The sequence below is a fragment of the Mirounga leonina genome, unplaced genomic scaffold (assembly GCF_011800145.1).
Source record: "Mirounga leonina isolate KUSES-001 unplaced genomic scaffold, KU_Mleo_1.0 Mir_224, whole genome shotgun sequence".
Lineage (NCBI taxonomy): Eukaryota > Metazoa > Chordata > Mammalia > Carnivora > Phocidae > Mirounga > Mirounga leonina.
Window position 1 is genome coordinate 13,879,324 of NW_023270615.1, and position 16,332 is coordinate 13,895,655.

Consider the following 16,332-nt stretch of genomic DNA (forward strand, 5'->3'; position numbering starts at 1 on the left):
TTTTTGTTCCTTTGCTTGTTTGCTTTGTTTCTTAAATTCCACATGTGAGTGAGATCATATGGTTTCTATATTCCTTTGACTTATTTGGCTTAGCATTGTACTTTCTAGCTCCATCCATGTTGTTCCAGATGTCAAGATTCCATTCTTTTTTATGGCTGAGTAATATTCCATTGTGTATATTTACTACATCTTCTTTATCCATCCATCTATGGATGGACACTTGGGTTGCTTCCATATCTTGGCTATTGTAAATAATGCTGCAATAAACATAGAAGTGCATGTATCCCTTTGAATTAGTGTTTTTGTATCTTTTGGGTAAAAACCCAGTAGTGCAATTACTGGGTCATAGGGTAGTTCTATTTTTAATTTTTTGAGGAACCTCCATACTGTCTTCCACTGTGGCTGCACCATTTACCAGACTATTCTCAAACATGTACACTTGTCACTCCAAATTTGCCACCATTGTAAATAATGTTATTATAAATATTCTTCTACAAAGTTTTTTATTATATTGCTGATTCTGCCCATAGGAAAAAAAAAAAACAAAATTACTGAATTAAAAGAAATTAGTATTTGAAAGGCTAAGATCAAATGATAGGTTATTCATTTACTTTGGGGGAGAACCCAATGGAGACACTTTTTTGCTGGCATCAGAATAATCGGGAAGTCAAATTAGTAGACATTTTTTTCAGGGAGCATAGATCAATGCAAGTGGTGGCAGTCTTGAAGGATATTTCATCCAGGTCATGGGGAGTTCTGATACCTATGACTTCTTCAGTGGAATTGATGTCTTTATGCCAAAACATTCTGTCATCACAAACCTTATTTATGCTGCAATTTAGAGAGCTCTTGGCTTGCAGTACTTATCATATTATAAAGAACTTTAAAACTCCATCTGTGCCCAGATCCCACCCCACAATCAACCAAGGGCTTCATTTGTCCCAGCTGAAATGCCAACTAAAGGGCCATTGGTGGGGTTTGGGCTTTCCCAACAAGAATGTGCTGATGTAAATGACTAAGAAACCAAGACATGATGGAGAAGTAAAGTTCACAAGGGGGACCTGGGCACCCAGCCTCATGGGAGACAGAGTCACATGAAAAATATTGAAGACGAGAAGTAAGTACTGATTGCTTAGATGTACTTATGATAGATATTTTTACTGGTAAAAGACTGTCATTTCTATTTTTTCACATTTACATAAATAACTGATTTACTATGTACTTCTGACTCCTCTCTCTTTCTTCTGACAGTTTTAGTATGTTTTCATTTCTCTTGGGAATTGGGAGAATTATATATGTATTTCTTAAGTTCTCTTTTACGCCAGCCCACTGCCAAAGGTAGGTTTGGAGTCAGATGTGAAGCCAAATTAAAATATATGTGGAAATTGAGTAAGAAACTAGCAAGGAAGAGAGTCTAGGGCTGTTTACAGCTGGAAGATCCACGGTTGTCTTTATGGTTGAACATGGATGTGTCTGCATGTCTTAAAAGGGACACAGGAAATGTAGGCACTCTGACGTGTGACTCTTTGGAGGCTAAATTAGATTCATTAGCCCTCACCCACTGCCTTTTGGGACTTTACAGGCTATGGTAGTGTCCCTCAACTAGATCTTAAAAATATGCAGATAATATAACCAATATTCAACAAGTACAGAGGGGAACAGATACTTGATGAGATGAGGAGTGCTCTGAATTCTGAATTCACTTGGTTGAAACTGATTCATTCATTTCTTCAGCACATGTTAATTGAGCATCTACTATACGATGATACTAAACCCAACACTATGGATTTAGGGTTGAACGAAACACACAAGATCTTTGTTCTCTTTTCTGAACTTATATTATGATGGAGGGGATATAAATAAGCATACCCAAACGCACTACAATTTTGAGTAAATGATAAATGCCAGAAAGAAAAATGAAGCAGTATAAGGGGATGGAGAGTGATGGGGGTGCTACCTTAGTTGGGGGGTCAGACCTGATGAAGTAAGGGCATTAAGCCATGAAAAGGCACAGAGGAAGAGCTTCCCAGGTAGGAGAGAACTACATGGTCAAAGGTCCTGAGGCAGGAAGAAGTGGGGTGTGTTGGAATCATAGCACAAAGCCCATTCTGGTGGATAGAACAGAGAAAGAAAGGGACAGAATGTTAACAAATGAGCTCAAGGAAATGGAGGAAACCAGGACCTTCTAATCAATGGAATCATAGCACAAAGCCCATTCTGGTGGATAGAACAGAGAAAGAAAGGGACAGAATGTTAACAAATGAGCTCAAGGAAATGGAGGAAACCAGGACCTTCTAATCAATGGATAGAAATCTAGACTTTATCCTCATTGCCCTATAGAAAGCCTATGGAGGATTTGAGCTGAAGAGTAACATAACCTGATATCGAGTGAGAAAGTGTACATGTGGGTGTTCTGTGCAGAAGCAGGGATTGAAGCAAGCCCCACTGGTGGTCCTGCTGAGGACAGAATGTGACTTCGACTGTGAGGATGGTAAGAGGGATGGAGAGTGGTCAGCAGGATGACAGGTTTTGAAAGAGTCAGTAAAACTTGCTGAAGATTGGATATGGGTAATGAAGAAAGGAGAGTAAGGAGAGGATGAAGCATAGATTTTTTACTCCAACAGCGGAGAGAATAGTGGTGGGATGCACTGAGAGCCCTAAGGGAAGACCAGGTAAAGGATGGGACGGAATTAAAATTCTGTTCGGGCCATGTTATATTGAGCTGCCTATTAGACATATGGGTAGAACTACCGTCCAGGCAGTAAAGGTGAGTTTAGAGTTCAGGGAAGACTGTCCCAGACAGAGGTAGAGATTTGTGAGCCATCAAAATATAGATAGTGAACAAAGCCATGGGACTGCATGAGATGACTTATGGGGAGAATATGGGGCAAGGAGCAACAGGAGAGAAGCCAGGTGATCTGAAAGCCTGGCAGTGTGCCAACATTTAGAGGTCAATGAGCAGCACTGCTGGGATGTTGAGGAATACCGTCATGAGAAGTGACCAGGAAAGTTTGCAAGATGGAGGTCATTGGTAGGATGAGATTTATAGCCCATGCAATTTATAGTCCAAACTGTGACTTTTTAAAGTTATTAATAATTCTTCCAACACAATGCATGTAAACTGGGACTGTCTTGGGCAAACAAGAACATGTGGTCACCTTCGCCATGGTGACCTCCACAAGCCTGGTTTCAGCGGAGCTGCAGTGATGGTAGTCTGGTTGGTGTGGGCTGAGGAGAGATCAAGGAAGAAGAAATGAAAACAGGAAGCACAGGTAACCTTTTCGAGAAGTTTCACAACAAAGAAGCCAGCAGAAAAATGGGGCATGGCTAGAGGGGATATGAAATCAAGGAAAGGGTTGATTTTTTTTTTCTAAATGGGAGATACTAGAGCGTCTATGTATGGTAATGTAAAGGATCTAGGAGAGAAAAAACTTGGCAATGCAAGGAGAAAGGAATTGCAGCAAAAGCAGATTCTGCGAGTAGGAGAACAAGAATGGATTCTGGGTTCTAGGGGAATGGCTGACGTTACATGCACATTAATGCAATCACGGGGAGGAACACTGTGTAGATCCAGGTACACACAGTTGCTGGATTTGGCCATGGGAAAAGGAGTTAGCTTCTCAGACAAAGCAGGAGAGATTCCACATTTTCCCCTCCCACAAGAAGTCACAGTTTACCATTTGGGGGCAATTTTCTTCATAGGTGTTAAGAAGAGCTATGTGAGCTATTTCTTTTCTCAGGAAAATGCTCCAGTATGGAGCCTTTCATAGTTTACCAGCAAATGTGGAAATTCTCTCAGGTCCAATTTAGATCTGGCAGAGAAGATGAATATTATGAGTCAGTCAGCAACTGCTTATAACAGATGTTTTTGTTGAATTGTGAACATTAGCAGTTCTATTTGGCCTTTTCAGAATTTGAATTAAGAAACTGAGAAATAGCCAAGGGTATATTGAGCCCCGGGTAGAAAAAAATCCTGTGGCCAGAGAGGCAAAATGTAACATTTCATGAAAGCTTTAGCACCCAAGAACTGTGTGACCCCAGGGAAATCACTGTGCCTTGACTGATCTGTCTAGAGGGAGAGGAAAAAAAGCTTATGATTAGCAGAATTCAGGGTTTGTGGATATGGATAGTCTCTGTCAGTTATTAGTAGGAATTTTAGGGAAATGTAAGTTTTTTGTGGGGGCAGCATAAAATAAACTAAGCAATGAGTATTTCCAGTGATCTAATGTCTAGGAATAACTTGGTTCAATTGATGAAGCAGAGAAAACCAGAATAAAATGGTTCAGATTCCAAATTATGTTCTCTCCAGACTCGAACCCCCTTGACTCGGCTCCAACGCAGGGATAAGAGCAAGGGCCATTTTCTCTCTCTCTCTCTCCCTCAAATGAATTAAACTTCCATTTCCCTTGTTGGCCAGATAAAGTTACTGAAAGACAATTTGTTCTTCTGGAAAATGGTGAGTAGTCATTTCCAGATGTGCCTCTGGTTTCTGCAGACATTGGTCCATGGCAATAGAATTATAATGCAAGTCACGTGTGGCCTTCTCCGTAACCATCACACCTGCTAAGGTAAACTGCAGGTAAGACCCAGGCCTGTTCACCAGGGAGACCCTGCTGCTCATACTGCAACACTATCCCCTGGGCATGCTACTGCCATGGTGAGAAATCGACTGTACTTGGGCAAGATCAGTGCTCGATAAATTAGTGCATTACATGGTGAGACACGGAGTCCTTAAGAACAGGCTTTTGAAAATGGCACAGATGGAGCAGTTTATGGGTAGTTGAAAGAACTGTCCATGATTGCAAGACAGCTGCAAGACTGTTGAAAGAACAGGCTAATAATGTTCTTCGTTATTGATCCCACAGACCATTCTATAATTCAGTGACTAAATTCAACCTCGGTGTACATCCACTGCATCCAAAAGAACTTCCCCATTCCCAGTGGGGTAAAGGCAAAGTACATTTCATAAGCATTTATAGATATAATCAGGTCATCATCCCATATGGATAACGGCCGATTATGGAGAAACGTTTACTTCATGACTGTATACCATCCGTAGTGTTTGTGTTAATTAAAACACGTTCTTTAAACTTTTTTTTAACACAATGTTAACTGAAAAAATAGATTAACTAAAGAATGTAGTATTTCTTTTTTTTATTTTATTTTTTTTATTTATTTTTTTTATTCTTATGTTAATCCCCATACATTACATCATTCGTTTTAGATGTAGTGCTCCATGATTCATTGTTTGTGCATAACGCCCAGTGCTCCATGCAGAACGTGCCCTCCTCAATACCCACCACCAGGCTAACCCATCCTCCCACCCCCCTCCCCTCTAGAACCCTGTTTGTTTTTCAGAGTCCATCGTCTCTCATGGTTCGTCTACCCCTCCGATTTCCCCCACTTCAAGAATGTAGTATTTCATGACAAGTTCTCATTTAAGGTTCTGGCTCAGATGCTTAGAAACACTGCAATTGTAGCTGTATCCTACGGACGTTGACCCACCCTTTAGAATTCACCTGTGAGGTGCAGGGATAATAGTCAGCCTGATACGAACTACAATTGAGTACATTGATGAGGTTGTTTTCATCGTGAACACAATGAAACTTCTATGAACCTTCACTTTTGCAGGGAGGCCACCTTCCTTTTATTATGTATATTAGAATGCACTCACATTCCACATTAAATGTAACATATATATATAGAAGAACTGAGTTGAGTTGCCCTCAACTAGTTGACCTACTGCCACAGTTTAGAGGTATTTAATTAAACACTTGTTCATTTCAATACTACAATCCTCCTTGCATATTGTGGAGCCAATAAAAAATTTTTGTATTTCAAATATTTTCACAGAGGTTTAATTAAGCATTTGCTAATTTTACTATTGCAATTTTCTTTTCTTGTTTCAGAGTGAAGAATTTTTGGGGGGTGAGGGTAATGTCTCAAACATTTTTATAGGCCTTTGGAAAACTCATGGACCCTGGGCTTGGCACCTTCATGCTTAATGGATATAATGGACCTGGATGTTGACAAGGACCTTCGCCTTGAACGATGTCTGAAACTTCAGCTATACAGAATTTCAGAAAAATTGGACTGGGATATAAATTCTTCACCTGGCAACCCACCTTCTAATTATCAGGTGCAATGGAATATTCTTTATAACTTTTCCATCCAGACTCTGCTTTCTCTTGGCAATGCAAGAGAAAATGTTCTTCCACCAGCTCTTAAAGGCCTCTGTCACCTCACAACAAACTGTCACAAAACATTTTTATTTTGTCTCCCCGCCTGAAGTCCTTCCCTCAACAGAGGGCCGACAAGATGGGCTTACTAAAATGACAGCCCACCAAAGAATTTTAAGTATAATTCAACTAAACAACTAATTAATCCATTACATTGAATGACTTGGATGTTTTGTAGTTAAGTACTATGTATTTTTTGCTGTTTAAACATAAATGTTTGGCTTTCTTTAAAGTATCTTGTAACTTTCCAACAAAGCTTTTCTACTGACTTCTCTTTGAATATGCTTAACACAGTTTTGCTGTTGTTTGTTCATTAATCCAGCCATTCAACTAGTATTATTAAGGACCTACAGAGTCCCAGACATTGTAGTAGACCCTGAGGATTCAGGGATGAGTATGAACAATCCTTGCCCTACACTAGTGGAAGATAAATAGTAAAATACATCTACCTGAAACACTCCAAAATGCTTTGACAAAGGTTCTCACTGGCTACAGTGAAAAGCACAAAGGAAGCATGGTCAATTCTGCCTGAGAAGAGGGAATACAAGCGGGTGATTCAGGAAAAGCTTATTTCTGGAAAATCTATAACCATTTATCTGGTATACATTTGGACAAGGGCATTCCACACAGAAATAGTAATAGGAACAAAGGCACTGAGGCAGGAAATAGATCTTGAAAATATTGTTGAATTGGCAACTTTGTATTTATCAGAGCCAAGATATAAAATTACAATAAATTGTGTTTGGGGTATAATTAAAATTTTAAACTTAAAATAATGTTGTGAGTTTTTATACACCTGCTATTCAACTCGTCAGTATTTCTTAAAGCTATCTTAATGGTCTAGAAAACAACCATTTAAAAATACATAAAAACAAAAACAAAATGCATAAAAACATGTATCTAGGGGTGCACATTTTTACTTTTGTCTCAGAGTCTAATATGGCTTAGCATGGCACAGTCAGATCTTGTTTTTATTTAAAATTTTGACATTTTGGGGGTGCCTGGGTGGCTCAGTCAGTTAAGCGTCTGCCTTCAGCTCAGGTCATGATCCCTGGGTCCTGAGATTGAGCCCGTCATCGGGCTCCCCACTCAGCAGGGAGCCTGCTTCTCCCTCCCCTGCCCCCCCTGCTTGTGCTCTCTCTCTGTCAAATAAATAAAAACTTGAAAAAAAGGCTTCCATTTAAAAAAATAGAATTTTGACATTTTGTTCATCATGGATTATTTGCATTAATTTTTACTTAAAATTTTTTTTTCCATTAAAACATTAGTTATCTCGATTACTGAATTTTCCAGCAGCACCCATTTTGCACCCAAGGCAAATGCTCCACTCAGCTCACCATAATGCCAGTCCTGGAAAAAGCCAATAGATCTGTATTTTAAAAATCATTCTCTCACAGTGCCGAGTGGGAATTGCTAAAGACCCTGGTGGTTAAGACTGGGAAAATGGGGGCAAATTCAAAGTCTCTTGTAATAGTCTCTTTAAGGTGGAAAAATGATGAAAGCTTGAACTAAGGCAGCAAAGAAGGTAGAGTGGAGGGAGGGAGAACGAGGTGTCAGGAATGAAGAACTGGGAGAAATGAATAAAAACTGGGTATATAGGAATATTCTCTGTTATCAAAGCCCAACAGAGTCCCCCCTCCTCCAGAAATCCTTTTAAAGCCATTCCACACCATGGCAAATTCTGTCACCTCCATGTTTTTTATCTCTGTAAGTAAATTATAATCTCTTTGCTGCCAAAGACCATGTTTCCTATTTCTTTGTTTCTCCTACAGTGTTGTGCACACAGTAGATGCTCAGTAAATACCTGTTGGAAGAACTAGAACCACAGGGGCTTTGTCACATGGCTCCAAGGCAGTGCCCATAATAATTAAGCCAACAAAAGAAGAGTTTAGGGGCGCCTGGGTGGCTCAGTCGGTTGAGCGACTGCCTTCGGCTCGGGTCATGATCCTGGAGTCCTGGGATCGAGTCCCGCATCGGGCTCCCTGCTCGGCAGGGAGTCTGCTTCTTCCTCTGACCCTCCCCACTCTCAAGTGCTCTCTCTCATTCTCTCTCTCTCAAATAAATAAATAAAATCTTTAAAAAAAAAAAAGAAGAGTTTAAATTTTCTTCCTTGGATATATTTTTAAAGTTAGGATGCTAATTTATCTGTTCAAGATGGCATAAATGATTTCTTAGGGCCCTTTCCAATGACATGATTAACAGTCCTTTTCTGAGAAGTTTTATATATGTTACTGCTTAATAGCAAGAGAACTTCTCCTGGGGCCTTTTTCCCTTTCATGTGATTACACTGATATTTTAGAGAAAATGAAATTACTGCATCCCAGCTGAGAAGTCCTTTTGAATTTATAAAATGCAGAGATTGCTATAGAACTGTAAAGTTGAGGCAGATCTCTTATCCAATCACCAATAGATAATTTCGGGGTTTTTTTTTTTTTTTTATCATCTTTCTTACAAAAGTTCTACCGTGGTTACCAATGTCCAAATTTGACATTAGTGTTACCCTTGACAACCGAATCTGAGAGTTTCTCTGGAAATTATTCCAGTTATAGTAAGATGATTATAGTTGTAGAAAAATTTGAACTTCATATGTCTGAGTGTGGCTTTGTCAGGTTTCCATTTGTGGTGGTATCTCGATCCATTTTACCAGAAATTACTATTTGTTACTATTTATCATTACTACTATTATTATGAACAAGGGGCTTTTAGTAAACCTCCTTAGGGGGGACTAGATCAATGCTTTGTCCTCTGCCTCTCCCCTCTGGGATGATGAATAAAATGCTGAATGTGGAGCGGCCACCTGGCATGATGATGAAGCTGCCATATTAGCTCTGTATTATTTACATCTAGGTTTCTCATTTCTTTTTTTTTTTTTTTTTTAAGATTTTGTTTATTTGTCAGCAAGAGAGAGAGCACAAGCAGGAGGAGCTGCAGGCAGGCTTCCCGCAGAGCAGGGAGCCCGACACAGGACTCGATCCCAGGACCCTGGGATCATGATCTGAGCCGAAGGCAGATGCTTAACTGACTGAGCCACCCAGGCAGCCCAAAGATTCTCATTTCACAGGAAAAACAAAATCACTAATATGTTTATGCTACTGTTTTCCAATTTTCTTATGATTCAGAGTGGAGTATAACTGATAACAGAATTTGCTATTTAGAAGTGGGATGTTTTAAGCAAACCTAAAATGTGGGATTGACTTGGTGTGAGAAATGGGGCTTTGAGCAATACGGACTTGGACACCTGAAGCTGTGAAGTTGGTGATCCTTGTTTTGGGACGGTAGAACATTTGGTGAAGTTTTTGCCTGCTCTAGTTGGCATGCAGGCAATGGCCTGACTGAGGCTCCGTGATCAGGAGAAACGGTAGTGAACATTTTATATATTGGCACGTGCTGTTTCCACCACTTTCAGCAAAATCCAACTAAAGAAATGACATCACACTAGAGCTGCTCAGGCCACAGGCAGTGAAGGAAGGAAACATCACTTGTCCAAGGGAATCTTTCCCTGCCTGTGTTCTACGAGTTATGGTGAAGGGAGTCCCAAAGCCAACTGCTTCTGTTGTTTGAACTTGAAGCAGTTATAAAAAGTGATGGACAAACGACAGTCTAAATACCGCTGCCCCCTGGGAAAGGGAGCAAAGCCTACCACCGCCAGTGGGATCAAGGAGGTTGCCTTCCCACAGGAGCCTGGTGACTTTGCTTCATGGCTGCAGTCATGGAGTCTAAGACAAGGGAGATGGATAGAACAGAGAGACCTGTAATTAAAAGAGATTTCTCAGGCATAAACTCTACAACTGGACAAGCCCTTTGGCGATTATTTCTTAAACCTGGACTTTTCCAGAAACAAACAGAGCAAAACTATACTAAATATAGAGGGAATTATATATCCAAAGTACTTCCCTCCCTCTAAGACTGGCCTGAAACAGTCTATGGCTAGTAAATCCCTTGCAGTCTGTGGCCAGTAAGGGAGCCTTAGTTCCTAAAATTACACCAAGAGGAGGGCGTCTGGCTGGCTCAGTAAGTACAGCATGTGACTCTTTCTCAGGGTCATGAGTTCAAGCCCCATGTTGGGTGTGGAGCCTACTTAAAAAGAAAAAAAAAAAATTATACCAAGAGGAAGTTGGATTTGAGATCTCTGTAGCCCCAGGAAGGGCATCTTTTTTAAGCCACATTGGAGGGAGGAAGCAGAGGATGAGGAGGACGGAGATCCTCCTGGAGAGAATAACAAGTTTCGGCTAGATTGGCCAACCAAGGAACTCATTCCATGCCAAGACAGAGAGTCCTTGCTATTCCTGTCAAGTAGAATTGCTTAATTACTATGGACAACTGACAGTTATGTTTCTCATCCTCTTCTTTCCGAATAGGAGGTCTTTATGGTAGTTACCCTGTTCCTTCTTCGCTATTGTATAAGGGCACACCACTTGTCCTTTGATTTATACAGCGGTAGACCTATAACAAACCAGACAGATGAACAGCTTTCCATCTGTATCTGATGGAAAGACTGCATTTCACCCAAAAAGCCTACACTTTGAGCTGGATGCAAGAAATGCAAGAGACTTTGAGGTTATCTACCTCAGTATGTTCTTTTTCTGGAAAGAAACTGATGTGTTGATAAATTTTTAACCACCAGCTGGGGTAGGGTTGAATATATTTACATATACACATAAGTTTATTATAAACTTTACTGATATAAAGAATTCGGAGCACATAATCTACTGCTACTACTAACCCTCCACTGTAAATTCTTTATAGTTAATTAATTCTCACAGAATGCTTTTTATGACAAAGCAATTGACAAGTGAGTGTTGTTCCAATATGAATGCTGGTTGATGAGTTTATGTTAACGAGTAAAATGAAAGTGCAGTGAGGAAGATAAATGTCAGAATTCCACCAGTTCATCAATGAGGTGAGCAACTCTCAAATACTAGAAGAATATTTCCTCAATATTTTGTTATTTACAATGCAAGAACTATGATCACGACATATTTTTTTTTTGAGAATGTGTGATTTATTTTGAGAAAAATAAAACAGGTTTTTCCAATAAAGGGAAGAAATTACAATGAAATCATGTCCTGATTACATGTTAACTACCACATTTTATACAATGTGGATGTGATCAACATGTATTTAAACATTTGAGATTTAAAAATCACATACCATTTGCCAATGCTGTAAATCCATAAAGGTAGAAATAAATACCTAAAAATAAATTTTAAAAACTGAAGCTTCTGACAGTGTTTATAGATCAACCCAAATGGTACAAATAGTACAGCCAATAAATTGACATTACTGTTAGTTTCCACCTAATTTCTTCATAATATGGCTGTCTGGTGTTGCATTAGTGAAGATACTTCCTACAACCACATGGGTACCCCAGAGCCTATGACGAATCACTTTACAGCAGCCAAGATCATCCACAGAGAATCCTAAATGTCGATAGCGTTCATCTGTTTCAAAAAGAGTGTTGTTTGTATATGGTCCAAAAAATGCCAAACCAGATGATGGGTCAATAAAGTCAGCCCAATAGCCTTCAGCTCGAAGAGCATAGCAAATTTCCTTAGCACCATTAATGAACTTTTCTAAAAGCATTTCTCTTTCATTTTCTACCTCTTCACTCCAAACAGTCATATCATTCTTAGTTTTCTGTGTTATAGTCAGAATCATTAGTTTGTTGGTAGCTCCTTCTGGAAACAGTGACTCAAAATCTCTTCACAGCAATTCTGGACATGTCTGGATTGCACACTCTACTTTGGCATTTTCAAAGTAAGTTTCTGCACTGTTGATTTCTTGTTCAACAGGTGCATTACTACCCTGAAATTCATTCACATACTGTGCCATCACAAACTTGTGTCTTTCAGTTGATAAAGGTTCTGCTAGAACATCAGGTAAAGTTTTATGAACCTGGCTTTTCTTCTGTGATGTGGTCCCATTGAGATGACAGTCAAAACCTATGTTCCCAGGAAGCTGGAATCTCTGATCCTGAGGTCCAAATGGTCCCATAGTTTCATCAGGCCATACTGTTCGAGAGCATATATCTGGAGGTGCAGGGGCCACATGAGACTCATCAGAACCTGAAGATCCTGCAGTTGAAAAGGCTTTGGGATTGACAACCCTTTTAACTAAAGAGCAAAATCCCGGGAGATATGAAACCAGCCTGGCTCTATTACAGAGCACAGTGGCCATTTCCAGCGGGGAGGGCAGATGCAAAGTATCTTTCCTTTCGTGAAGTTATTCCGAGTGCTGTGGCACCAAGAAGACAGGCGAATTTGGAGGGGCTACGCGGGCGGAAACCATCCATACCAGTCCCGCCGCCGCCTCCAGCTGTCCCAGACGCTCACTCTTTCCGCCGTCAAAATGGCCACGACATATTTTTTAAGCTTAATTTGCATTAGTAACATTTGCTTCATCATTCTTTTTTTTTTTAAGATTTTATTTATTTATTTGACAGAGAGAGAGAGAGCGAGCACAGGTAGGCAGAACAGCAGGCAGAGGAAGAGGGAGAAGCAGACTCCCCGCTGAGCAAGGAGCCCGATGTGGGGCTCGATCCCAGGACCCTGGGATCATGACCTGAGCCGAAGGCAGACACTTAACGACTGAGCCACCCAGGCACCCTGCTTCATCATTCTTAAGTCTAGACAGTCAACAAAACAATAAATAAGCACTGATTTATGGTATACGCTGATTTCCATGGTGTAAATATTCCCACTGTGGCTGATTTTGAGCTAACAATGTGATGTTCCTGGGGGCAGAGTTGGGAACAGATGTGCTATTCCCTACCATTTTAAAGTATCTCCTCCATATAGATATGATAGATGTAAACTTCAAGAGCACAGACAATAGCAAAATGTAGAAAAATAATTAGGAAGTGATGAATTTTGAGCATATGGTACCTTTGTTTTTAGTATAGTTTTATTGTAAGTTTATATAATTCCCTTCTTTTTTTTGTCTTCTTTTTTTTTTTTAAGTAGGCTCCATGCCCAGCATAGAGCCCAACATGGGGCTTGAACTCATGACCCTGAGATCAAGACCTGAGCTGAGATCAAGAGTCAGGCGGTTAACTGACTGAACCACCCAGGTGCCCCTCTAATTTCCTTCTTAATAATGACTGTATCTAATCATGATCTCACAACATTTCTGAAATTTAACAACTGGGTTTTGTGGGCTGGTATAAGTCTTAGTTCCACACCACTAGGAATTTCCACACCATCTGAATGATGGGTAACCCGAGGGATGGACTGTGGTAGACAACTGCCTACCCAATAGCTATCCTTCTATTTTCCGTTACTAACAAAATCTGATTTTATTTTTTTATTTTTTATTTTTTGCATTTTTAATTTTTTTATTCTTATATTATCCCCATACATTACATCATTTGTTTTAGATGTAGTGCTCCATGATTCATTGTTTGTGCATAACACCCAGTGCTCCATGCAGAATGTGCCCTCCTCAATACCCATCACCAGGCTAACCCATCCTCCCACCCCCCTCCCCTCTAGAACCCTGTTTGTTTTTCAGAGTCCATCGTCTCTCATGGTTCGTCTACCCCTCCGATTTCCCCCACTTCATTCTTCCCCTCCTGCTACCTTCTTCTTCTTTTTTTTTTTTTCTTAACATATATTGCATTATTTGTTTCAGAGGTACAGATCTGAGATTCAATAGTCTTGCACAATTCACAGCGCTTACCAGAGCACATACCCTCCCCAGTGTCTATCACCCAGTCACCCCATCCCTCCCACCCCACCCCCCACTCCAGCAACCCTCAGTTTGTTTCCTACGCAAAATCTGATTTTATTAAATGAAGCACATGTCAAGTTAAGAAATGACATTTCTTTGTCTTCCATGTAGATGGGGTGGCCCTATCATTCCAGCTAATAAGATATAAGTGAATAAGCTGAATGAGACAATAAAATCTCCTTACAAGTGGGCAGGAGGAAGTTGACTGTGCCTCTTGTCCTTTGCCCTTCCCATTGCTATTGGTCAGGTTAGGCTACATAATGCTCCAGTAACACTCTAATCCCCAAGTACTAGAAGCTAACACAACCAAAGATAATTTTTCTCTTCATGCCCGCTGCAGGTTTCTGGGGCAGCTCCGATCCACGTATCACTCAGGGACCCAGATGCAGCTGTATGATCTAGAGTATGCAGGCTCCTCAGGTGACATGACTACATTTCTGTGTTTCAGCCCAGACATGAAACATTTCATTTCTGCATCCAGCCTATTGGTCAGAATGCATGTCTCTTCCCTCACCAACCTCACACCTATGAACACACAGCAGCTCCCTGGCCCCTAACCACGTGGATGCAATTTCAGAGAAAGGAACAAGAGAAGAGGTAGGCTCTCTGAGGACAATATTTTTGTTTTCCTAGACAGACTCAATTTTACTGCAAGGGGCCATCAAAATGACTGGACTGGACTAAACTGAATCTAGATCCAATTAATTAATATGCCTACTCACCAGTTAATTTATATTGATCTTCAGGAGGAGGATAGCTCCAGACAAATAACGGAACTAGCCTGTTCTCAGCAGTGGGATGGGTTAAATGTTGTGACCTCACTACAGAGTAATTTTGCCGTCAGCGTCTCACAAGGATATGTTCCTGCCCCGGGGTAGAAAATAAGCAGATTCGCCCCCGTGAAGGGCTGGCTGCTCCCTAGCAAAGATGTTCAGTTGTGCCTCATGCACAAGCAGTTTATAGGGTCAGTACCATTCCTTCATCCATTTACTCTAATCATCTGGTGGATTATCTGGGATATACCATTGAGGGGCCACAGTTTTGCTCTTAAGTAATGAATAGGGTAGGGTGAGGGTTAGGGTTAGGGTTAAACCTACTCCTAACACATATACACATTGAGAGAGAGAATGTGTGTGTGTGTGTGTGTGTTGTTGAGGACTGCATGGTATAAAGATATTGCGGGGGTTTTTGTTTTTTTCTAAGATTTTATTTTACAGAGAGCAAGCATGAGTGGGGGGCGTGCAGAGGGAGAAGCAAGCAGGCTTCCCACTGAGCAGGGAGCCCAATGTGGGACTCAGTCCCAGGATCCTGGGATCATGACCTGAGCCCAAGGCAGATGCTTAACCGACTAAGCCACCCGGGTGCCTAAGATATTGTTTTTTATTCTCCCACCTCATTTTTTAGGGTGCAGATAGATCTGCATAAGAGGGGTTTTTTTTTAAATAACAAATTTTAGTCTAAAATATGGGTGAAGAACACGTGAACTCTGGTTCAGGTTTCCATTCACTAGCTATGGAGTCATGTGGGTACATTTTTTGAGCCTCAGCTTCCCAATCTGCAAAATGGGGCTGTATACCTAACTGTGGCATTCTTAGGGAGAGTAAAATAAATGAGTTAGTAGTTGGGAAGTGCCCAGAGCAAGTCTTGCCATAGGGTAAGCATTACATATTTGTTAAAGTAAAAATTATGGAGGCTTTATTGTGTGAGAACTTAAACCTAGCTCCCCTCTCCTATTCAGGACTGTGGAACTGTTCACCTTCTCCAGAAGGAACCATTTATGTCCAGAGGCCATCTGGGTCAAGAAAAGCTTATTGATTTGGGAAGTCTCCTAAGATGTTAATGGATGGGAACAAAGGATTTCCTTTAGGGGAAGCAAAAGATACTTGGGACTGACCACTCTCCATCTCACTGATGCTTCCCACTAATCTTTTTTATTATTATTATTTAAGATTTTATTTATTTATTTGAGAGAGAGAGAGCATGAGCGGGGAGAGGAACAGGGGGCAGGGCAGGGGGAGAAGCAGACTCCCTAATGAGCAGGGAGCCCAACCCCAGGGCTTAATCCCAGGACCCCAAGATCAGGACCTGAGCTGAAGGCAGACACTCAACGTCAACCGCTCAACAGACTGAGACACCCAGGTGGGTCGCTTCCCACTGTCCCTACACAAAAGGGAAGCCATCAGGGACAACAACACACCAATCCTAGGTGCACTCTGTGAAGGACTGGAGTACCACAGGGAAGACCAAGCCAGTTGACTCATAAATTCTTAAGTGATTCTGTTGCCATCAAGGTGCAGGAGAAGGCTGCAGAACTCCACAGTGTGGAATCTGGCCGAGTGACGTCTCAGCACGTCTAGATGGAGAA

The 16,332-nt window shown here is 40.9% G+C and overlaps 1 protein-coding gene across 1 annotated transcript; it reads right to left on the minus strand.

Annotated features, from left to right (window-relative positions):
* Positions 1-11,230: 11,230 nt before the first annotated feature.
* On the minus strand, positions 11,231-12,585 carry LOC118026251 (methylmalonic aciduria and homocystinuria type D homolog, mitochondrial-like). The gene is given in 1 exon segment (XM_035028990.1): positions 11,231-12,585. A coding segment is annotated over 1 exon segment (891 nt). The 5' UTR covers positions 12,417-12,585; the 3' UTR covers positions 11,231-11,525.
* Positions 12,586-16,332: the final 3,747 nt, after the last annotated feature.